The following is a 24394-nucleotide window of genomic DNA, read 5'->3' on the forward strand; positions in this document are numbered from 1 at the left end:
TTTCTTTGGATCTATGTGCCTGGCCATAGCAGGCACTAAAACATTGGTTAAATAAATGAATGAGATCAATAAAAATCTGTTGATCAGAATTTAGGAAGCACAATTTTATTATCTGCTTTGCTCCCTGGGTTGGGAAGATCCCCTGGAGAGGGAAATGGCAATCCCCTCCAGTACTATTGCCTGGAAAATCCCATGGACAGAGGACCCTGGTAGGCTACAGTCCATGGGATCGCAAAGAGTCGGACACGACTGAGCGACTTCACTTCACTTTGCTACTAGTTTAAGTGGTCGTTTTCAAGCAAGTTTGGGCTTCCTTGGTAATAGTTTGGGGTTGCAAATTTTCAAAAGCAGCAACGGCTGAGCAGACGACAAAGTAAGTAGAGCAGACTGAGTGGGACCTGCAGCCAAGTGGGATGTTAGGTCCAAAGGGAGCAGGACACACATGTGGGATGGCATACCCACTGACTACCAACTTCTAGTTTTCTGAGAAAACGAGTATGGAAGTCAGTGAAATATTGGCAACCAATTAAACTTAAATTTTTTTGTTTTAAATATTGTGTAAGCCAAACACAAGTCATCTGCAGGCCAGAGTTGGTGTGTGGGTAGCCAGTTTGCTGGAATAATTATTCTTTTTTGAGTTCCCTTTCAGTTTTGACATTTGATCATTCCCTTCATTTCATTATTGCTATATGTAATATGGCCAGCAGGGGGCGTAAGAGTTCTCTAGTAATTTTCTTTCCGGTTTCGTCCCATGACAACATTAAGGAACATTAGAGATGGAGCAGTGTAGGCTATGTCCCATGAACACTGAAAATATATGTTTCTGACATTTGCAAATAGAGTTTGAGAAAGTGAGAAAGGATTTCCAGTCTCGATGAACCCTTGAATTATTAGATGGGTTGGTTTATCATGGAATCTAAAGGAGATATCCATTCATCCATCCATTCCTCTGCTACGTTGTATACCTGCCACGTGGTCCCCAAATGTGTGAATTACTTCATTTCCAGCAAAGTAAATCAGCCTTGGAGGATTTGCAACCAGAAGTGGAAGTAAATGATAACAGGACAAAGCAAGAGTCACTCAGTATCTAGTTTGTACCAAAGCCTTTTAATGTTCATTGTCTACCTCATGACCGCCTTTTCCTATGCCCAAATCCCTCTTTATTTATTGTTTTTCAGAAGAAGGAAAAGGCCTGGAGTGGCTTTACTTATAAAGCAACACAGAAAGAAACAGAAACAATGCTGAAACGCAAATCCCTGTTTGACTCCAAAGCTGTGGACGTTTCACCTCATTACTCTGACTAAACACAATGCTGGTGAATATTTAACAGCTGCCTGTGGTAGGAGGCAGGGTGTAGGGATTGTGTGTATATGTACATACGTAAGTTTGTTATAAACTTTATAATATAAAGAATATGCAGCACATAACTGACAAGCGATAAAATATACAATGAAAGTAAAAATGCTAGTCACTCAGTCATGTCCAAACTTGTGACCCCATGGACTCTAGCCCACCAGTCTCCTCTGTCCATGGAATTCTCCAGGCAAGAGTGGGTTGCCATTTCCTGCCCCAGGGGATCTTCCCAACCCAGGGATCAAATCCATGTCTCCTGCATTTGCAGGCAGATTCTTTATCATCTGAGCCACCAGGGAAGCCCAAATATGCAATAATTTTTATTATAAATTTCATTTAGTCTGTTGATTCTCACAGAAGGCTTTCATTGAGTTTTGCCAAACTCTTATACAGTTATAATTTCAGCTGCAATTTGACAAAATCAGGCTATGAATAACTATATTACTACTATCTGATTTAGCAAAGAATTGCTTATATTATTGATGAACAAGGGCAGTTCTGACCTGAATGTTCATTGCTATTTTCTTTTACATTTACGACCAAAGTGAAATAAAAAAGATATATGTTGGAACTTCACTTATTCATCAACAACGTGAGTGAATCCTTCGCCCAGTCCGATGATAGTTTTCCAATATTAATACACGGAAGAATGTGCTTTCCCTCAGTTTTTTTTTGGTGCTATTTATAATGTACGGCTACACACATGATATACTTTTAACTGCAGTAACATTTTCTTCATCACTTAAGTCTTGGAAGTCAACAAAACAATAAAAAGTCTAATTTTTAGTGTTTGCAAGTTTCCATGGTATAAATACTCCCATCATAGCATTTCAAGCTACTTACATGAATGTCATAATGTTGGGGAGAGATGTGCACCGTTAGCTAGTATGTCCATCAAATGGTTACAATAGATGTGAATTCAATAGACCTAAATAACTTCAAGAACACAGATAATAGTAAAATGTAGTGAAATAATTAGAGGTAAGTTTTGAAGACAAGCAGTTCTCCTTTTGGACAGTAGTGGTGGACCAAAAAAAGGACCATGCAAGTTGAAACCATGCAAAGTGATCTTAATACTTAATAGGAAGGATTATGTAATTGTTACCTGATCTTGAGTATCTTTTGTTAAAGTATTAAAAATTCTCTTGCTGTTGGTTACAAATGTACCTAGGGAAAGAAAAAAATAGTAAGGCTAATATTTATAGCACCAAGGGTAATATTTATACTAGTATACTAATTTAAGACATTAGAAGGATTGAGAATTAGAGTTGTAAAGTTTTATTTCTTTGTAAAACACTAAAACGTTTAAATGGTGCTTGCATTCTTCTCATTGTAGAACTTATGATGTGTCTTCCTATATCTTGGTGAAATGTCACGCTCCTTTCTAATTTTTAAAATTTTCCACATTTTATCCTTTGTGCTTTCAATGTCATGAAATATCTCTGAGAATTCCTCTAATGTGAATTCTTTCGCTGGCATCACTTCCTCTCTGGGATATCTTCATCTTTTTTGTCACAGCCACTTTGCTGTTTGTGTTGATGAGTTTGTTTTCACTAAGTTCCTCTGGCTGTGTGTACAGTCTCTCAAACAGCAGCGTGTCAGCCTTCTCACAATTAGCTTTGTCTTCTGTGACTCCATTTACGCTTGATTCAAACTTGACTTGTAGCCTTGTCATGTTTCGTTTCTCTGCTATGCTTTCCTCTTTTTTTGGCCAATTCCCTCTTTCCATTATCCATTTTTATAAAACGTCACATGGGCTTATTACAGGAAGACACAACTACATACTCTGCTGTTGGCATGAACTGATGAACAGATGAGCAGTGGTCAGTTACCAACAGTCTTTGGAAGGGGCGATGTGATTGGTCACTGACCATGAAGCGCATTCTTTATTAACCTGGTGATTATGAACTGAGCCTCCAGCGGTGAAGTTTGTACTTTACACAATCACGCATAGCAAATATACTGCGGTAACTAAAATTCAGACACATTGTTGATGGACTGGTGTTATTTAACTAAACTGTGGTAACTGAAATTTGTGCGTATTGGAACTGCTTATGTTATTTGTGTGTATGAGAGCTGCTTATGTTATTACTTTTGTTTTTAGTATCATGTAACTATATCAAATTCAATTTTTAGTTTAATGAATGTATTTAACAACTGGTTCACAAAATAGTTGCAACTTTCAGAGTTGACTCTTGTACAAACCAGATCCAGCACATCACTACAAATCTCATAAAGGGACTTCCCTGGTGGTCCAGTGGCTAAGACTCTGGACTCCCAGTGCAGGGGGCCCAGGTTCAATCGATCAGGGAACTAGATCCCACACGCCTCAATTAAGACATGCTGCTGCTGCTAAGTCGCTTCAGTCGTGTCCGACTCTGTGTGACCCCAGAGACGGCAGCCCACCAGGCTCCCCCGTTCCTGGGATTCTCCAGGCAAGAACACTGGAGTGGGTTGCCATTTCCTTCTCCAGTGCATAAAAGTGAAAAGTGAAAGTGAAGTCGCTCAGTCGTGTCTGTCTCTTGGCGACCCCATGGACTGTAGCCTTCCAGGCTCCTCTGTCCGTGGGATTTTTCCAGGCAAGAGTACTGGAGTGGGGTGCCATCGCCTTCTCCCAGTTAAGACATAGTACATTGGTAAAGAATGTAAAGAATCCGCCTGCAATGCAGGAAGGAGACCCTGGTTGATTCCTGGGTCGGGAAGATGTGCTGGAGAAGGGGTAGGCTAACCACTCCAGCATTCTTGGGCTTCCTTTGTGGCTCAGCTGGTAAAGAATCTGCCTGCAATGTGGGAGACCTGGGTTTGACCCCTGGGTATCCTGGCCTGGGTATCCTGGTATAGTCCATGGGGTTGCAAAAAGTTGGACATGACTGAGTGAGTTTCACTTTCACTTTTCATAGCCAAATAAGTAAATAAATGAACATTTTTATAAAACCCCACAAAGCATTTAGTATTTCTGCTTCCCTCATTTGTATGAACAGCAGAGGGGCTGTTACTTGTTCGAGTTTAAAGGCAAAATGACATATCCAAGACTGACTAGTATTCTTTAAACTCTCCTGATAACTTGCATTCATATAATCTCAAGTGTTACTATAAGCCTCCAACCTCGTTATATGTCTTCTTGGTATCCATAAAAAAGATATCTAAGAAAGTTTAATAATTAAAAAAGTGGAATATTTATTTTAGCTATTCTATTTCCTTCCTAGCCTTGTATTTTTCATTAATAGCAGAGAGACTATTATTAGTCAACTTTCACTAGGTTATACTGCAGTAACAAATGACCCCCAAAACCTCAGTAGCTAAGAGCAACACAGCCTTATCTCTTGCTCTTATTTTATGTTGGTCCCAGACTGGTGGCAGCTCTGCTCCCAGCCACAGGCTCTGTATAGTCCATGCATTTTGTTCATTTTTGTATCTGGACTGAAGGAGTGGTGAACATTGGTCATGCTCTTTTAATGGAAGAGGGCAAAGACGCAGAGTTGGACCTTGGGGTTGTTCCTAAAGCTTATGAATGGAACTGGTGCACTCACTACTGCCATATGCCATTAACCAAGGAAGTCATGTGGCCAAGTCTCCTACCAGTGGGCCGGGAAAAGTAATCAGGACGGGAAAGAAAGCAAAAGTGGTCGTTGCTCCTGTTTGTCTCTTTGGCACCCCATGGACTATAGCCCTCCAGGCTTCTCTGTCCATGGAATTCTTCAGGCAAGAATACTGGAGTGGGTAGCCATCCCCTTCTCTAGGGAATCTTCTGGACCTACGGATCACACCTGGGTCTCCCTCACTACAGGCAGATTCTTTACCACCTAAGCCACCAGGGAAGCCCATAAGACTCTGCAAGTCACACAGTAATGGGTGGGGAGGTATAATCTTATGTGGAAGTAAAGAACCGAAACAAAACTGGTTTTTGTTTAACTGATGGGAAGGTGGAATATTTTCTTAAAACTACCAAAGATCAGGAATTTGTTTTCTAAAAATTCATTTGTTGAGATAGGATATAAGCTCTGTGTTCAATGACCTAATGTTCTGTTAAGTGGGATGTATTGATTAGGATGAGTATCACTTCATCACTTTGGAATGTTTTAGAAATGCAGGGACTTCCCTGGTGGTCTAGTGGTTAAGACTTTGCTTTCCAAAGCAGGGGGTGTGGGTTCAGTCCCTGATCAGTGAGCTAAGATACCACATGCCTCGTGGCCAAATATATATATATATATATATATATATATAAAACAGAGGCAATATTGTAACAAATTCAATAAAAACTTTAAAAATTATCCACATTGAAAAAAAGAAATTCAGCCTCTTGGGTGGCCTCAGATCTAGTTAATCAAAATCTTTTTTAACAAGATCTATAAATTTATGTACCCATTAAAATGTGTGAAAATTGGGCCTAATGGACATCAATATCTAGATGCCCTTTCTAGCTCTTGTTTTCTGACCCCCTCCCCCTCCAAACCTCCTTTTCTGATATTCCCAGATCTTGGTTAATGAAATCTCCTTTCACTCCAGTCCCAAAACTGAATGTTTTCTTCGGTTTCTACCGCCCTCCTCATCCTATCATTAGTTAGGCCTGTTAGATCTACTGTCTAACCTAGTATTAGACACTCGGTTGTGTGTGACTCTTTTCAAGTCCATGGACTGTAGTCTGCCAGACTCCTCTGTTCATGGAATTCTCCAGGCAAGAATACTGGAGTCAGTTGCCATTTCCTACTCCAGGGGATCTTCCTGACCCGGGGATCGAACTTAGGTCTCTGCATTGGTGGGAGGACTCTACCATCTGAGCCACCAGAGAAGCCCAAGGAACTTGTCTAAGCTAACGCACTTAGCTGACTTCCTTGCCTCCAGCTCACCTTTCTCTCTCAACTCCAGCCAACCTCCTTATTACTTGCTGTGTGGTCTTATTAAAATTCAGTTCTGATTAAGACAGCATTGGTGGAGATGACAAGGAGATGCTTGGGGCAAGGGAGGCAGTGCAAGTAAATACCTGTTTAACAACATAATGAAAAGGAACTATTCATCAGTCAAAGGGGGCAAAGTTCTGAAATCAGAGTTCTGCCCATCAAATATAGGTCCAGGTCAAGTCCTTGACTATTTCCCCACAAGCTCCTCACGTGGAAACCTTGGATTTGCCTTTGGACGCTAGCCTGCTTTAAAACTGTGAGGATCACTTTGAGGATAATGTCCAAGTCTCTTAGGAGGAGGTTCTCTGTGATATATCCTTTGTCTGCCTCACCAATAGAATCTCTCTTGGCTTTCCTTTTCATACTAAGCAGCCATATCAGCAGATTGCTCTTGTGGGAAGGTACCTGTTGGCTTATAATTCCACACTTTGGCATGGCTCAGATGTCCTCTTACTCCATTCTTGTCTACCAGATGGGTCCCAGCTCAAGTGTCACCTCCTCTGTCAGCCTTCCTTGACTCAGGAAGAGATTTCATATGTCCTACTTTATGTCATTTTCACCTTTGGCATCAATGTTTTATAATTTAATTTATCCATTGCTGTGTCCTGAGACCTTGAGGGTGAGGGATTCTTACTCATTTTCATAGTCCCAGTGAGCACCATGTTGGATACATGGTAGACCTCAATAAAGGTTTATTGAATGAATAGAGAAGTAAAGGAAAAATGGGGGCTTAACTCAGAGAGTGTGAAGAATGTTAGATGTGAATTTGTTAACATACATAAAGTATCCGCTCTCAGTCCCGTAATAGGTACTCAGGGATGGGAGACGTTATTGTGCATATTGCCGCTGTTATTATTATTTGGCCTCATTGTGCAGCATGTGGGATCTTAGTTCCCCTAACCAGGAATTGAACCCATGCCCTCTGCAATGGAAGCTTAGAGTCCTAACCACTGGATTGCCATGGAATTCCCACATATTGCCTCTAAAGGGATGCTGGTGTCACCTGGTCTGAAGATGCACTTGGTTGGAATTTCTAATAAAATAGAAGTGCTTTTGGCAAAAAAGCACATTGGTTGGTTGGAGGAGCTGGCATTTATTGCTAGCAGGCTAATATCCTTGTTAGAATATGTACTGTTTATATTACACTTCTTCTAGACCTTTCAAAAATGATAGAACTTTAAAATGAAATTTGAAATATAAATATTCTTTCCATTATATGCATTGAGAAAGACTTTATATATAAAAATAACATCAAAGATTTATTGAGTACTTTGTGCCAAGCTTAGTCTTTTTTGAAAAACAGCTTTATTGAGATATGACTTACATAACATAAAATTCACTAGTTTTAAGTGTACAAGTTAATGAATTTTGGTATATTTACAGAGTTATATCGGAGAAGGCAATGGCAACCCACTCCAGTACTCTTGCCCGGAAAATCCCATGGACGGAGGAGCCTGGTGGGAGGCAGTCCATGGGGTCGCTAAGGGTTGGGCACGACTGAGCAACTTCACTTTCCCTTTTCACTTTCATGCACTGGAGAAGGAAATGGCAACCCACTCCAGGGTTCTTGCCTGGAGAATCCCAGGGACGGAGGACCCTGGTGGGCTGCCGTCTCTGAGGTTGCACAGAGTCGGACACGACTAAAGCGACTTAGCAGCAGTGGCGGCACAGAGTTATATATCCATCACTGTGATCCAATTTTAGAACATCTCTATCATCAAAGAAAGTTTGTGCCCTTTGCACGTTTCGCCCCTCAGCCCTGGGTAACCACTGTGCTGCTTTCTGTCTCTTTGAATTTGCCTTTTCTGGACATTACATACATTGAATCATACAATGTGTGGCCCTTTATGACTGACTCCTTTCATTTAGCATCATATTTGCAAGGTTCATGCATGCTGTAGTATGTTTCAGAACTTCGTTCCTTTATTTTATTTTGCTTTATTTCATTTTATTATTGGGGTATAACTGCGTTACAATGCTGTATTAGTCTCTGGTCTACAACAAAGTGAATCAGCTACAGTGCATGCATGCTCAGTCATGTCCGCCTCTTTGTGACCCTGTGGACTGTAGCCATGTAGCCCACTGGACTTCTCTGTCCATGGAATTTTCCAGGCAAGAATAGTGGAGCTGGTTACCATTTCCTACTCCAGAGGATCCTCCCGACACAGGGATCAAACCCGTGTTTCTTGTGTCTCCTGCTTGGAGGCAGGTTCTTTACCACTGTGCCACATGGCTATATGTATACATGTATCCCCTCTCTCTTGAGCCTCCCTTCCACCCAATCCCTCCTTCATCCCTTTTTATTGATGAATAGCAGGTTTTTGGAGCACATTTTGTTTATCCATTCACCAATTCATAGAGATTTCGGTTGTTTCCTCTTCTTGGCTACTGTGACTAGTGCTGCTATAAATACTGGTATTTGTGTGGACATGGTTTTATTTATGTTGGATAGATACCTTGATATCTTGTGTAGATATCTCCAGTTTTCTGAAAGAGGAATGCTGAGGCACAGTGAGTTTAAAATTTTTCTCCTAGGTCACCAGTTATTAGGTGATAGAGTTAGGACTGAAACCCAGGTTGTGAATCAGTGAGATTATCAATGGCCAATCCCAGTTCCCACCCCACAGGGCTGGAGGAAAGGGCTCAACGTAGCTAAGCTGGAACATGAAGGCAAAGTGTGCAGTGAAAATGAGCCGGCCTCCCAGAGTCAGTGCCTGGAATGGATCTGTGATTGGATGAGCCCTATAAGCAAGAGGTATACTAACAAGATGAATTAACCTTTGATGGTTAAAAAACTACTTTTCTCCTCCCACTGGAGGACTTGGAGAACCATTAGCCAGAACCTCAGGAATTGAAATGTCATTAATGGGAAACTGGGTCAGATCAACAAACACTGAATCTCCAGGCTGCTGTTAGGGGCCACGTCGAGGACCACGATCAGCCTCCCCAACCTGGGCACCTGGACTGGTGCTAATGGGTGCGGGCTCCACCTTGTTGGACCTATTGTGCTGGGCCTTAGAGTGACCTTTGGGAACTTCCCTTAGAAAAATAGGTTGAGAGATGAGCAACAGGGAAAACTGAGATGATCCATATTTCTGCAACGGCCTCCTTCCCAGTGGCCCTTTCTCTCTTGTCTCATCCTCCTCTAGTCCATTCTACCAGATTATTCCTTTCTTAGCTCCCTTCTATGTGTGCCCACAGCACCCACCCTGTCTGACAGCACTTGCCAAGTAAGACACAATCGTGTAAGACTTGACTCCTTCACTCGAGGGTGGGGGCAGGGCCTTGCACAACACAGGGACTCTCGGACTTTGTGTATGTGAAAGAAGGACTCCAGTGCAGACCTGGGCTTTGTACAAGCAGGGAGTGTCAGTAACATAGATTTGAAGGAGAAGAGAAATATCTGTTTGTTGCAAAAACAATGAACCAGGCCCAGGCATTACCCTCCATAGCAATGATGGAAATGTCAAGTTGAGGGCCTAAAACCACTACCAGAGATTGATTCTCCACCCTTCCCCACCATCTTGCTTTGTAAATACTTTGCACAAAAGATACTGACTTTATAAAGCCATGTAGCAATAAATATACATATAAGGAAAGTCTCAACGCCCTGTTTAAATAGATGAAAATTAACAAAAGGGTTTATGGTTTAAGAAGGTTGCAGTTGTCATATGCTTTTGAAATGTGGTGTTGGAAAAGACTCTTGAGAGTCCCTTGAGCAGCAAGGAGATCAAACCAGTCAGTCCTAAAGGAAATCAACTTTGAATACTCATCGCCCGAAGGACTGGTGCTGAAGTTTAAGCTCCAATACTTTGGCCACCTGATTCGAAGAGGTGACTCATTAGAAAAGGCCCTAATGCTGGGAAAGATTGAAGACAGGAGGAGAAAGGGACCACAGAGGATGAGGTGGTTGGATGGCATCACTGACTCAATGGACATGAGTTTGAGCAAACTCCAGGAGATAGTGAAGGATAGGGAAACCTAGTGTGCTGCAAAGAGTCATGGGGTTGCAAAGAGTCGGACATGACTTAGTGGCTGAACAACAACTATATATATATAGTTGTTGTTCAGCCACTAAGTCACACTTTGCCCAGTAAGAGTGAGTGCTTATTGTGTGTACTCTGATTATTAAGAGTAAATGCTTGGCATGTATCAACTTGATTCTTAAAAGTGGATAGGTACTACCTACCCAAAGAGGTAGGTACTCTTACTATTTCCAGTGTTATACATGAGATCTATAGAGATTATAATTTTTCTAGTAGTTGTGTTATGGATGTGAGAGTTGGACTATACAGAAAGCTGAGTGCCGAAGAATTGATGCTTTTGAATTGTGGTCTTGCGAGTTCCTCCTTGAAGACTGCAAGGAGATCAAACCAGTCCATCTAAAGGAAATCAGTCCTGAATATTCATTAGAAGGACTGATGCTGAAGCTGAAACTTCAGTACTTTGGCCACCTGATGCGAAGAACTGACTCATTGTAAAAGACCTTGATGCTGGGAAAGATTGAGGGCAGGAGGAGAAGGGAACAACAGAGGATGAGATGGTTGGATCGCGTCACCGACTCAATGGACACGAGTTTGAGCAAGCTCTGGGAGTTGGTGATGGACAGGGAAGCCTGGTGTGCTGCAAAGAGTCCGGACATGACTGAGCAACTGAACTGACTGACTGACAGAGATTATATGATTTGCCCAAAGTTATACAGCTAGTAAAATGGTACAGCAGATTTGTTTTTTAATTTAAAAAATTTTAAACTGATTTTTACTGTGGCTTCCTAGGGGATCCTTTAAGTTCATGGCTTTATTTATTTATGGTGGCACTCTTCGTTGCTTTTCCTGGGCTTTCTTTAGTTGTGGCGAGTGGGGGCTACTCGGTTGTGGTGCACGGCCCTCTTACTGCGGTGGCTTCTCTTGTTGGGGAGCACAGGCTTGAGAGTGTGCAGACTCTACACACCTGTGGCTCACAGGCTCGACAGTGCGGGCCCAGGAACTGTGGCACGTGGGCTGACTTGCTCCATGGCATGTGGAATCTTCCCAGACCAGGAATCAAACTATGTCCCCTGCATCGGCGGGTGGATTTGTATCCATTGTGCCACCAAGGAAGCCCTTTACTGCTGCTGCTGCTGCTAAGTCGCTTCAGTCGTGTCCGACTCTGTGCAACCCTATAGACGGCAGCCCACCAGGCTCCCTCATCCTTGGGATTCTCCAGGCAAGAACACTGGAGTGGGGTGCCATTTCCGTCTCCGATGCATGAAAGTGAAAAGTGAAAGGGAAGTTGCTCAGTTGTGTCCGACTCTTAGCGACCCCATAGACAGCAGCCCACCAGGCTCCTCCGTCCATGGGATTTTCCAGGCAAGAGTAGTGGAGTGGGGTGCCATTGCCTTCTCCGAAGGAAGTCCTAGAGCAGAATTTAAATCTAAGAAGTCAGGGGTCAGTCTGTACCCTCAATCAAGGACGGGGATCTCATCAACCTTCCTGTGCCAGCAGCAAGCTTCTCTGGAGTTGTTCCTACTGGATGAGGAAAAGGTACAAACCCAGCCTTTTCCCTGCCTCCAGCTTAGGTCTCCTGCCTTGAAGCAGGATCTCCTGAGGTCCCTTCTGTGCCACCCTCAGTAAATGCTTTACCCTCCCTTGCAAAATACTGCAGACCCCTCTGCCTTTCTAGGTTGCCTTTTGCGGTGCTGGCAAATGCCACCTTTCCCTTTTTCCACCTCTCCTCGCTCTCCTCTTCCTCCAGGCAGAAATAGCCAGCCATCCCCCACATGCCCACATCATGGGTGTTGTGCATACATGCCTCTAGCACACACTTGCTGCATCTCTCTGAAGCTAACGCTTTGTGTGTTGCCCTCTCTCACTAGACTACACCGTAGGGTTTTGGTTTTTTGTTGTTATTGTTGTTGTTTTTGGTATGCAGGCTCTTAGTTCCCCACCCAGGAATGGAACCTGTGCTCCCTGTAGTGAAAGCTCTTAACCACTGGATTGCCAGGGAAGACCCTTCACTGTGGGCTTCTGGAGGACAGGATTGTGTCTGCTCTCGAGGCCAGCATTATCAGGGAGAAAAATTCAATAAAACACCAGTCTAACCACGAAAACCACTGCCAAGTAATTGATACCTTGTCCCACTGTGGTAAGTACTGTTGAAAGGAAAATTCCATGTACAACACAGAAGATATACTTTGCTACCTCTCAACCCAAATCTCTGTTCCACAAATCTCTCCACTGTCTCTCAATGCTTGTAGAGAACCAGCTTTGGTTGAGTCTTGCCTCTCTTGTCTCACAGCCTCTCCCCTCCTGGATCTTTTCTGTCTCAGGCCAACAACGTTCTGTACCTTTCCATGCCAATTCAGTCAGCTCCTCAAGCTTCCTCAGTTTACAATAAAGGACTGTGGATAGAGCAGCTGGGGCTATGACTACTAAAGGGTTTATATTTTCCCCTGTAGCTCAGTTGGTAAAGAATTCACCTGCAATGCAGGAGACCGCAGTTCGATTCCTGGGTCGGGCAGATCCACTGGAGAAGGGACGGGCTACCCACTCCAGTATTCCTGGGCTTCCCTTGTGGCTCAGCTGGTAAAGAATCCGCCTGCAATGTGGGAGACCTGAGTTTGATTCCTGGGTTGGGAAGATCCCTTGGAGAAGGGATAGGCTACCCACTCCAGTATTCTGGCCTGGAGAATTCCATGGGCTACAGTCCATGGGGTCACAAAGAGTCAGACACCCCTGAGCAACTTTCACCATTACGCTGGCTGTTATGTCCTCAGCTACTCATGGAGAGCCTGGCACATGACCTGTGCTTCTGTGAGTGACTTCCCCCTCTCCTCCCCCTCTCTTTGGGGAAAAGCCCAAATGTGTCTGAAGTCTTCCACTAATTGGTCCCCATATTCCTTTCCCCCCCTACCTCCCATTTCTCCCTATTAGAGTTCTTTGCGTCAAATAAGTGGCCCCAGAGCTCCACCTATGCATATTTCTACTTCCCAACTTTGCTCTCTTTTCCCTCCAGGCTCCCTGCTCCTCAACACCTCTGCTGCTCCAAACCTTGGCATCTTTCTGTCCAACTCTGCCTGGACCGCCTGCACCATCTCCCCCACCTCCTAGCCCCGGGAGCACCCCTTGTGACCAGCACCGTGCCTCCTATCTTGTGTTGTCTGAATCATGGCTTTCTCATTAGTGGCTCAAATTGATTTTGGGGAGTTGTTTTATTGCCTCATGGAATGAAATGCTCAGTTACTTAGTTGTGTCCGACCCTTTGTGACCCTATGGACTGTAACCAGCCAGCTTTCTCTGTCCATGGAATTTCCCAGGCAAGAATATTGGGGTGGGTTGCCATTTTCTACTCCAATGGATCTTCCTGATCTAGGGATCCAACCTATGTCTTGTGTGTCCTGCATTGACAGGCAGATTCTTTACCACTGCCACCTGGGAAGCCCTTTATTGCCTCAATTAGACTGCAACTTAAAAAAAACCAGTAGAACTGATTTAATTGAACAGCAACCTTAAATAATAATAATACCAACAGGTATTACTGTGTTTCAGCATATCTTAGGTGGATGATAAGATGTATCTGACTTCTGAAAAGATAATATGTGAAAAAATGTGAGTCTCCAATGAAATATGGTGTGATTTCTATCCTACAGATGCACAGTAAGTGAGAGTTAACACTTTCCAGGCCTTGAGTACCCCCAGCTGATGCTGCCCCTGGTTTTCACCCTTGTTGTCCCTGGATTTTCACCCTTGCCAAAGTCTTTGACTGTGTGGATCACAACAAACTGTGGAAAATTCTTAAAGAGATGGGAATACCAAACTACCTGACCTGCCTCCCGAGAAAACTGTATGAAAGTCAAGAAGCAACAGAACTGTACATGGAACAACAGACTAGTTCCAAATCAGGAAAGAAGTATGTCAAGGCTGTATATTGTCACCCTGCTTATTTAACTTATATGCAGAGTACATCATGAGAAATGCAGGGCTGGATGAAGCACAAGCTGGAATCAAGATTGTCAGGAGAAATATCAACAACCTCAGATATGCAGATGACACCATCTTTATGGCAGAAAGAGAAGAACTAAAGAGCCTCTTGATGAAAGTGAAAGAGGAGAGTGAGATATTTGGCTTAAAATTCAACATTTAGAAAACTAAGATATGGCATCTGGTCCCATCACTTCATGGCAAATATATGAGAAACAATGGAAACAGTGAGAGACTTTGTTTTCTCGGGCTCCAAAATCACTGCAGATGGTGACTGAAGCCATGCAATTAAAAGGTGCTTGCTCCTTGGAAGAAAAGCTATGACCAACCTAGACAGCATATTAAAAAGCAGAGACATTACTTTGCCAACAAAGGTCTGTCTAGTCAAAGCTATCGTTTTTCCAGTAGTCATGTATGGATGTGAGTTGGACTGTAAAGAAAGATGAGCACTGAAGAATTGATGCTTTTGAACTGTGGTGTTGGAGAAGACGCTTGAGAGTCCCTTGGACTGCAAGGAGATCCAACCAGTCCATCCTAAAGGAAATCATTATTCGTTAGAAGGACTGATGCTGAAGCAGAAACTTCAGTACTTTGGCCACCTGATGGGAAGGATTGACTCATTTGAAAAGACCCTGACGCTGGGAAAGATTGAAGGCAGGAGGAGAAGGGGACAACAGAGGATGAGATGGTTGGATGGCATCACCAACTCGATGGACACGAGTTTGAGTAAGCTCCGTGAGTTGGTGATGCACAGGGAAGCCTGGCAGTGCTGCAGTCCATGGGGTCGCAAAGAGTCGGACACCACTGAGCCACTGAACTGAACTGCCCCCTGTTCCTATAATGCTCTTCTTGCCAAGCTTATTCCCTCACCGCCTTCAGGTCTTTGCTCAAATGTCAGCGTCTTAGTGAGGTCTCCCTCCCCCTCACCAGCTGCCATCTTGTCTACTACTTGTTTGTTTATCGACAGTGTACTTCCACTAGAATGTCAGCTGTAAGGGGGCAGAGATTTTGCTGGTGGCTGCTAGAACAGTGCCTGACACATAGCAGGCAGTCAGGAAGAACCGCTGAATGAAGAGTTGGGACTTCTTCCCATCAGGGACTGTGTTTCTGCTGACCACTTAGATCTCCGGTGTCTTGCACAGTAACTGACTAATTGTCCTATTTTCAGGAGGAGACTTTTCCCTGGTCTTTCCAATGCGCACGGCTTTGCACACAGTGTGGCTGCTATAAACATTTGTGATGCGTTTTAACCCAGCGTGTTGCAACTAGGCCACAGGCTCTTCATTTCCTCGGCGGTAAAACAGGCATACGGATGTCGAGGGCCTCTTGGAGAAGTAGTGAATAGCAAAGCGCGGCCCCCCCTTCTAAAGGACTTTTCAAAACCCAGGCTGAAGAGCTTTCTGACCTCTTCAGCACGTTGACCACAACTATTTACGCCCCCCATACCCCTTTTCGGGCCGGAGGACCTCTCCTGCGGATCTCCCCTTCTCTGGCCGAAGGATAGCGAAGAAAAGAATCCCCCCCCCCCCCACCCCCCACCCCCCACCCCAGCGCCGTGGTGCGGACATCGGCGGTGCCTGAACTGCCGCGAGGGGTCCTCCTCCCCAGCCCGGAGCCCGGCGGGGCGCGCGAGTGCGGGGGGCGCGCGGTGGCTCCGCGCGGGGATGCGCGCGCGCGCCTGCCTCGCCTCCCTCGTCTGCTCGGGTGGCTACGTGCTTTCTTTGTCAATGAGACGCCGCTCTGAGCTGCAGTAACACTCTCGGCCCGGGAGCCGGAGCCGGAGCTGGAGCTCGAGCCCGAGCCCCAGCAAGCGAGCGAGGAGAGCCGGGCGGAGAGGCAGCAGCCGGAGGGAGGGTCCCGAGCGCGCCCAGCAGCCGCCGGCCCCCGCGGCTCGCAGCCTCACCCACTCAGTCTGCGGAAGCCCTCCCGGGGGTGGGGGCTCCGGGCGGCGCCCGTTCCACCCTCGCTGCCCGGGGCGCGCCGGCGCGCGGAGACGGGCGCTGTGGGAACCCCGGCCCGCTCCCGCCGCGGCTCCATGCGGCCCCGGTCGCTGCACGGCTGAAGCCGCGGCTCCGCGGAGCCCGCTCCGGGCAAAGCAGCACGAGCCAGCCAGTCCCGCCTCCCGGCGCCCCCGCCCTCCGGCGCCCGGGCCGGAGATGCCCGGTGAGGACCGGGGTGCCAAAGGCTGGGCTCCCCGGAGCGGTGCGGAGCGAGGCAGCGGCCTGGATGTGTGAAGCGTCCCCATGGCTCGGCAGGAGGCAAAGCCCCAGGGCCCGAGGGAAGGTGGGCCGGCGGCGCTGGGGCGCAGGGGCCGGCTCCGAGCGCGCGGGCTCAATCGGGCCGCCGGGAGACCTGCGCGCTTCCCAGGCGTGAGGGGCTCGCGTGCCGCGTCCCAGGATGCGCCGCCTCTGCTGCTGGGACTCCTGCTGCTGGCGGCCCTCCCCGAGCACTGCCTGGCCGACCAGGGTAAGCACTTGGCGGCTGCTTTGCGCCCGCGGAGATTTCTGGAGGAGCGGGACGGCCCATCCAGGCCGGTACCTGATCGGGTGGCGGTGGATGGGGAGATCTTTGCAGCACCGGCGCTAGGATTTCCCCCGCCCTTTGCTGCTGCAACAGCAGGCGAACTGTCAGAAATCTGTCTCCCGGGAAGGCAGGCACTGCTGGGCGGGGAAGTAAAAAGAAGTGCATTCGCGTGTTCCTTTTGGACAAGTTGCAGATCCTTCCTAGTGGTCCCACAGGCATGCTTCATTTAGATAAATACACGCTGTGTTTAGGACACCTGAAAAGGGATGTGTTTTAGTAGGACACATTTCAGGGTGGGGACCTCCACTATGACTTGGGCTCTCTGATGGGTGGCCACTGTGTTTTGACTGCATGGAATGGCCCAGAGAGTTTTAGGCAATTAATTCCCATGTCGGCGTTTTCCTCTCTATTTTGACCGGGAGACTGCTTTACTTTGGCGATTGAGGTACCTAAAATAATTTCATCTTGCAAAGGGTTCGAGTATATAATTCACTGTTTGCAGGAACGTTAGTTAAAAGTAACCACACTTGACTCTGACTCCCAAGAATCCTCCGGAAGTAGATTTCTGTAATTTCTTGGACTGTTTTGAAAAATCTTTTCTAACTGTTAAGGGGAGGTTATTCCGCTAGTGTTCTTCAAAACTTACTCTGCTGTCAGCAATTGCCTTTGAAATAAGAATGATTAGTATGGCACTTGTAAAGGGCAGGCTTTTGTGATAAAATTCTGGGCTCTTCCTACATTTCATTTATCAAGGAGTTTAGCCTTCGTTTCAGCCAATATGACCCTGTAGTTCTGTGGTTTTTAGAAGCGATTAATGAGGACTGTTTTTTTATCCCTCAGTGTGCCCCATCCCCCAAGTTAAATTAAATCTCCTTATTATAAAGGAGCTCACACTGTTTTAGGTTAAAAATATTTCCTGTCTACAAAGCTTAATTCAAAGCCCATTTTCCTTTGATTCACTTAAAGGGTCACTGACATGAGGTGTCTCTGTGTGCAAGTTGCTGTCCAGGAATTGTCTGTTGTGATTATAGTGGTTAGAAAGTTCAGTAATCTTTGGCTGTGTGCCCAAGACCTGGGAAAAGCTTCTGAAGAACTTCAGCCCCCAGTTTTTATGCCTTTCTCAGTTTTCAATGATGTGTATTTGGTATAATGATTAAAAGGTAAGTTCTGAGTCAGACACATGTAAATACCTTAGTATTCATTGGATCAGAAACATGCTTTGAGTTTTTATTTTAAGTGAATCAAAGTTTTAATAGTTTTGTGAACAGTTTATGATATGCCAACTTGTGGATGTTCTTCATTTGAATGCAGATATCAAAAACTGTTCAACCATTTGTAATATTTGAAATTTAGACTTTTGTGTATTGATCCTATTTGCCCTGATATGTCAGATGATTTCCTTTGATCAGTTTGGAATTTCTGATCTCTATTCTGACCTTTGTACCAATGCCCCTTCTGACTGCCAGAGCCTGACTTAGGGAACTTCGGATCTGTATCTTTCGGCTTTAGCCTGGGAATCCTTTTCCTTTATTCTCATAGTAGGGTGATTCTGGGGATCACCAGGAAAGATGCTTTGATTTAAATGATGGTAAAAATCAGTAAAGGCTTCCTAAGTGGTTCAGCGGTAAAGAATCCTCCTGCCGGTGCAGGAGACATGAGCTGGATCCCGGGATTGGGAAGATCCCCTGGAGAAGGAAATGGCAACTCACTCCAGTATTCTTGCCTGGGAAATCCCATGGACAGAGAAGCCTGGTGGGCTCTAGTCCATGGGGTCCCAAAAAGAGTCAGACAGGACTTAGTGACTAAACAACAACAACAAAAATCAGTAACGTTGATGTTGTTCCCCACGGTTCTCTGTCTTTTCTCACTGGAGTGGCTCGTTGCCTCATCTGTGTTTTCTGGGTGTCCTTTCTTCTGTCAGCCTCGATGACCAGTTCCCCGTGGTCCAGCTTACCTGTGGATCCAAAGTCTACCGCCGGGCTCGAGGGTTTTCTGTGTGTTTGCCGCTCATTCAACGTCAGGACTTGCTTCTCTCTCAGTGGAGGAGTTAAGCGCTGGGCTCCCTGTTTTGCCTCCTGCTTGCTTTCATTTGTTTTCTGATTTCTACCTGAGGAGCTTTACTGCAGGGTGAGTGAGTCTTGGACCCAAGGCAGGGAGTCCTGTGGGATTTGTGGAGGAAGTGGTGTCAGGAGGGAGGCAGGAGAACCAATGACAGTTTCCTGAGACCTTCCGCTTTCACCAGACTCCCTGGTTTTGAACTTTTTCTCAGGTGGAGCTGTGGCTTGATACTGTCACTGACTTCAGAGTGGGTCTGAGACCGAGTTGCCTGAGAGGCCAAACCCATGATGCTTGGGTCTTCCTGAGGGTGCTGGCTTGCTACAGTCATGCTATTTGCACGGTTGCTGCACCTTGTTTCTAAGCAAGGCTAGCCAGACCTTTGTCTTGGCTGACAAGTGGGTAAAAATAGATCTGTTTCTGGACAATGCTACAGGCCCTTTGTGTCCTGGAACCCCTGTGTGTTCCAGCCCATCTCCACCCACTCGGCCCCAAAGTCTTTTGCCTTAATATTCCTGAGGAATTGGGGTACCGTCTCAAGACTGTTGTCTGGAGTTTCTTCTCTCCGACTTTCTCTCCTAACTTCCGTCCCCAGGGAACCCTTGCTCCCAGGCAGTGACTTCTGTTTTGCCTGTGGGAGGCTGGTGTGGGAAAGATGGTTCTTTATAGCAGCGACCTCTGACACCTCCCCATTCTCTTTTGCCCTCCAATGCTCTAGGAAGATTGGTAAAGTTCAAATTTGACTCCCCGATCTTCTTAACTGCTGATCTTCCATTGAACTGATGTTAGTAAACATTTCCTGTGTGTCTTTTAGGTGCAGGTACTGTGGTCATTCCTTTACCTGGCTTCTCTGGGCTCAGTTCTCTTGTCTATAAAATGGGGGTAATAATAGCTCCAATCTCACTGGGTTGTTGTGAAGATTCAATGAGTTAATAGAGCTGAAGTATTTAAAATAGTGTGTGGTACACAGTAAATGCTCAGTGAATGCCAACTATTCTTATAAAACAACAGAAACCGACTGAATATTCACTCTGTCCAGGTGCTACACTGGGGCAGGGGATACAGACATGAATAAGGGTAATACAGCTTATAGAAGTCCCTCTTGAACAGGGTGCTCTGAGTCCTTGAAATGTGATACGATGTGATCAGAGCTGATGAAATGAAGGCACAGTTAATTCTGAAAGGCTGGGAGCTTTGGAGAATGAGTAGATGTTGACAGAGTTGATGATGGTATTTCAGGCAGAGAAGGGTTCTTTGTGACCAGAGCAGAGGATGCTATAGGGAGGAATACCCTGGACTCTCTCCCTGCCCTGGAGCCTTCCCAAGTCCCCCTCACAGGCATTCCACCCTCCTGCCCCTCCCCTGAAGGGTCCTCTGCTTCTCCCACCAGCTTATAAGTTCCTGATTTATCTCTGTTTCCCTCTGGCCTGTTACCATGCGTAGCACAGACTAGGCACGTGTGGAAGTTTCAGCATTCTTTCACTCCTATTCCCTCAGTTTGGCTGATTCTGTTAAATCGTAGAATAATTATCTTATTTAAGTAATCCACAGCAAGTTGTGAATGACTGCTTTATTCAGGGAATGTATTTGCATTTTGAAAGAATGGTTTGCTGATACCAGGGAATCTCTAATTGAGTGCAATACCTGGGGGATAGTTTTGACCTAGGAGGTCTTTTTGCCCCTCTGCAGCCTTTTGCACCTCATCAGCTTGGGGTCCCATTTGAAACAAGTGCAACAGTTCATTAGTTCATTCAGTGTATCTCGAGTGCCTCAGCTTTCTGAGGTTACAATAATGAATGAAATCAAACTCCCATTCTCATGGCAATTAGGAAGTAGCCCAGTGCTTTCCAGATTTTACTGTGCACTTGAGTCACTTGAAGATCCTGTTGCAGCTTCTGACACAGTAGGTCTGGGATGAGGCTTATGTGCTGTGCTTAGTCCCTCAGTCGTATCTGACTTTTTGTGACACCATGGACTGTAGCCTGCCAGGCTCTTCCGTCCAGGGGATTTTTCAGGCAAGAATACTGGAGTGGGTTGCCATTTCATCCTCCAGGGAGTCTTCCCAATTCAGGGATTGAACCTGCGTCTCCTGTGTCTTCTGCGTTGCAGGAGGATTCTTTGCCTTCTGAGCCATCAGGGAAGCCTGGTTCTACATTTCTAACAAGCACCAAGGTGATATTGATGCTGACGGTTTGTTGACCCCACCGAAGGCAGCAAATGAATATAAACAAATAAATGTAGGTTGGATGGTGGTAAGAAAAATAAACCAGGGTAAGAGGATAATAAGAGCTTAATGCCTACATGCATGTGTGCCCTCAGGCATGTGTTCAGTTACCCAGAGTGATGGGGGAAGGCCCCGTGATGAGGTGACGTTTGAGTAGATACCTAAAAGTGAATATCCGGGAAAAGATATTCAGGTGACTGCAAAGGCCTTGAGGAGAGATCCTCCTCAAGGCAGGGAACAGCAGAGAGGCCACATGGAATTGAGTGAGTAGGGGGAGGGTGGTAAGAAATGATGTTGAAGGGGAAACGTTTTACATGCCAGATCACATAAAACATTTTGGCAAAGTAAAGACTTCATGTTTTACTTTGGATGAGATTAAGCAAGGGATGAGATAATCTGACTCAAGTTTTAGAAAAAAATCCCTGGCTATTTTGGAGACAAAAGACGTTAAGGTCAAGGGTGGAAATGGAGAGACCAGGTAGGAAGGCTTAGACAGTGGGGAGAAGTGGTTAGATTTTGGACAGATTAAAAAAAATATTTTGATCATCCTGAATGGCATGTGAGATCTTAGTTCCTCACCTAGGGATTGAACCTGCGCCCCTTGCAGGGGAAGCTTGGAGTCTTAACCACTGGACTGCCACTGAAGTCCTGACATCTTTTGAAGATGAAGCTAATAAAATTTTCTCATGGATTAGAGGTGGAGTGGGAAAGAAAGAGAGGAACCAATATGGCTCCAGGGGTTTTGGCTCAAGCAACTCAGAGGGTGAAGTTGCCATTGAGATGGGGAAGGTTCCAGGAAGCTTAGGTTTGGGATAGTAAATAAAGAGTTGGGTTTGGGTATGTTAAGCTTGAAATGTTTATTAAACATCCAAGGGAGATGACAAATAGCTCATTGAACAAAGTAGTCTGGAATTCCAGGCAGATATTGGGTCCAGAGATATATATTTAGGAATCATCAGTATGGAAATAAGTAAGAAAGTATAGAGAAGGGGGGAGATGTCAGCAATGAGCCCTAGGATACTTCAGCATTTAGGGGTTCAGGGAGAAGGGGGGACCAACCAGAGAGACTGAAGGTGGCTAAATAGGGACAGCAATGGATGTTGGGCTTGGAGATGTGGAGCTGTTTGTTGGCCCTGAGAGCGGAGGGGACAAAAGTCTTACTGCAGCAGGTTCAAGAAAGAAAGGAAGAATTGGAGTACAGTTGCTTTACAGTGTTGTGTTAGTTTCTGCTCGACAACAGTGTGAATCAACTCTATGTATACATGTATCTCCTCCCTCTTGAACCTCCCTCCTGCCTCGCATCCCACGCCTCGAGGTCATCGCAGATCACCGAACTTAGCTCCCTGTGCGATACAGTGGCTTCCGACTAGCTCGCTCTTTCACACATGGCAGTCTATATGTGGCAATGCCACTCTCTCAGTTCATCCCACCCTATCCTTCTCCCCACTGTGTCTGCAAGGCAATTCTCAAAAATAAAAAGTCATTCAGTATACACTTCATATCTTTGGTTTTGCTGAACTTCAAATTTCGGTAAGTATCATTTCATTAAGTGCACATAATTGTTCAGCACTGATGATTGCAAAGATGCATTAGTATACAGACATTCTCTCAATAATTAAACAATAACAAAATTTAAAGAAAAGGAAATGAAGAAGGGAAATCAGACAGTGAAAAAGAACTCTTTCAGTCTTTTCTATAAAGAAAGGCAGAGTCATAAGGGAGGTGGGTCAAAAGAGGGTTTAGTTAGGGTATAATTACATTATACTTGTACTTTTTTCACTTTTTAGACAATCCAATAAAATATATTTGGACTTTTTCACAGTATTAATTATTAGTGCTTCAAGGATACTTGTAAAGTATCCCAAACTTGCCTCCCCTTTCTCCCCCATCTCAACAATGTAAAGAAGATTTGAGGACCAATGAGTCTGTGCTTTTAATATTGACATCAAACAGAAGTCAAGTGTCCCTTCCCTGCTCCATACTCTTCCTAAAGACGAACATCACTTTAGAAACTGAGATACTGAAATCCTTCCAAGAGTACCTCTCAGAAGCCTACTTATCACAAGTCTTAAATTACTAGAATGTGATCTGAGAATATTCACAATGAATGTACATGCTTCCTTTTTCATTTTCATCAACCTTCCAGCCTGCATTGTGGTTTTCTTTCTTTTCTTCCTCCTCTTCTTTTTTTTTTTTTTAAAACAAACAACAACTCCACTCTTCTCCAGACAAAAATGAATAGTTGGAATGACCCTAAAACATTTTCGTTGCTTGACAACACATTACAGGGGATTTCTAAACACACAGAGGGACACATTATTCTAGATCACGGGATGGCTGCCTTGGATGATGGCTCCCTGTGGGGACTCCAGGACCAAAGGAATAGCTAGCAACTGGGGTATTAGAAATGTCAGTTATTGTCACTGATGGGATGGTGGCATGTGAGTCACATTGATTTGGTGATATTTATCAAGCACCAGGCATATGCCATGTCAAACTCTTCCCTAAATACTGGAGGTCGAGTGGAGACCAAGCCAGACCTGGCCCCAACCCTGTAGCCCAGGACAAGAAACCCTTACTTAGTGGGTGGAGTGGCGGATGGGTAAAGTACCTCTATGAGTGGATCAGGATAAAGGGTATGGCAAGACAGAAAGTACCTGCCTTGTTCAAAGAGGTTGTCTTTGATCAGCTGCAATGAGGCTCAGGGTGCCAGAGTTCTGACTTCTGGAGAAAAGCTGGATCTTTATTTCAACTCTTGTTTTCAAATGTCACCAACAAGTTCAGAGTTTTGAAATGTCATGCTGTACAGAAGGCACGCCCATGAGCCACCACTTTTCGTTTTAAAGTCAAGTTTAACTAAGGTGTAATTTACATACAGTAAAATTCACCCTTTTCAGACGTTCTGCATGGTGAGTTTTGACAGAAACATACACTCATGAATCTACAACCACAATCCAGTTATAGGCCATTTCTGTATTCTCCAAAAATTCCCTCCTGTTCCTTGGCAATTTTCTCCCCACCTCACACACCCCATTCCTGTTAGGCAGATCTATTCTCTGTATGTATGATTTTGCCTTTAACTGAGAGTCATATTAATGGAATCATACAGTATATCGTGTTTTGTGTCTGGCCTCTCTCATTGGATATAATACTCCTGAGAATCATATGTCATTGCATCTCTAGTCCTATCCTTTTTATTGTCATGTAGTATTTCACTGTACCACAGTTGGCTATCCATTCACCAGTTGATAGACATTTGAGTTGTTTCCAGTTTGGGGCATAAAAGTCTTTGTGTGGGCAGTTTTCACTCTTTTGGGTAAATACCTAGGAATGAGGTTTCTGGCCATGTGTGAGGTATGTGTTTACCCTTGTAAGAAATTGCC

At 45.0% G+C, this 24394-nt stretch overlaps 1 protein-coding gene across 1 annotated transcript in view; it reads left to right on the forward strand.

Moving 5' to 3' along the window:
* Positions 1-16452: 16452 nt before the first annotated feature.
* Positions 16453-24394, forward strand: part of KIAA1549L (KIAA1549 like) — a 303264-nt gene continuing 295322 nt past the window's right edge. The window contains exons 1-2 of the mRNA XM_040257699.1: positions 16453-16835; positions 18654-18748. Of these exons, the coding sequence (XP_040113633.1) occupies positions 16453-16835; positions 18654-18748 (478 nt within the window). The remainder of the gene's footprint in view (positions 16836-18653; positions 18749-24394) is intronic.

The sequence above is a fragment of the Oryx dammah genome, unplaced genomic scaffold (genome assembly GCF_014754425.2).
Source record: "Oryx dammah isolate SB20612 unplaced genomic scaffold, SCBI_Odam_1.1 HiC_scaffold_17, whole genome shotgun sequence".
Taxonomy (NCBI): domain Eukaryota; kingdom Metazoa; phylum Chordata; class Mammalia; order Artiodactyla; family Bovidae; genus Oryx; species Oryx dammah.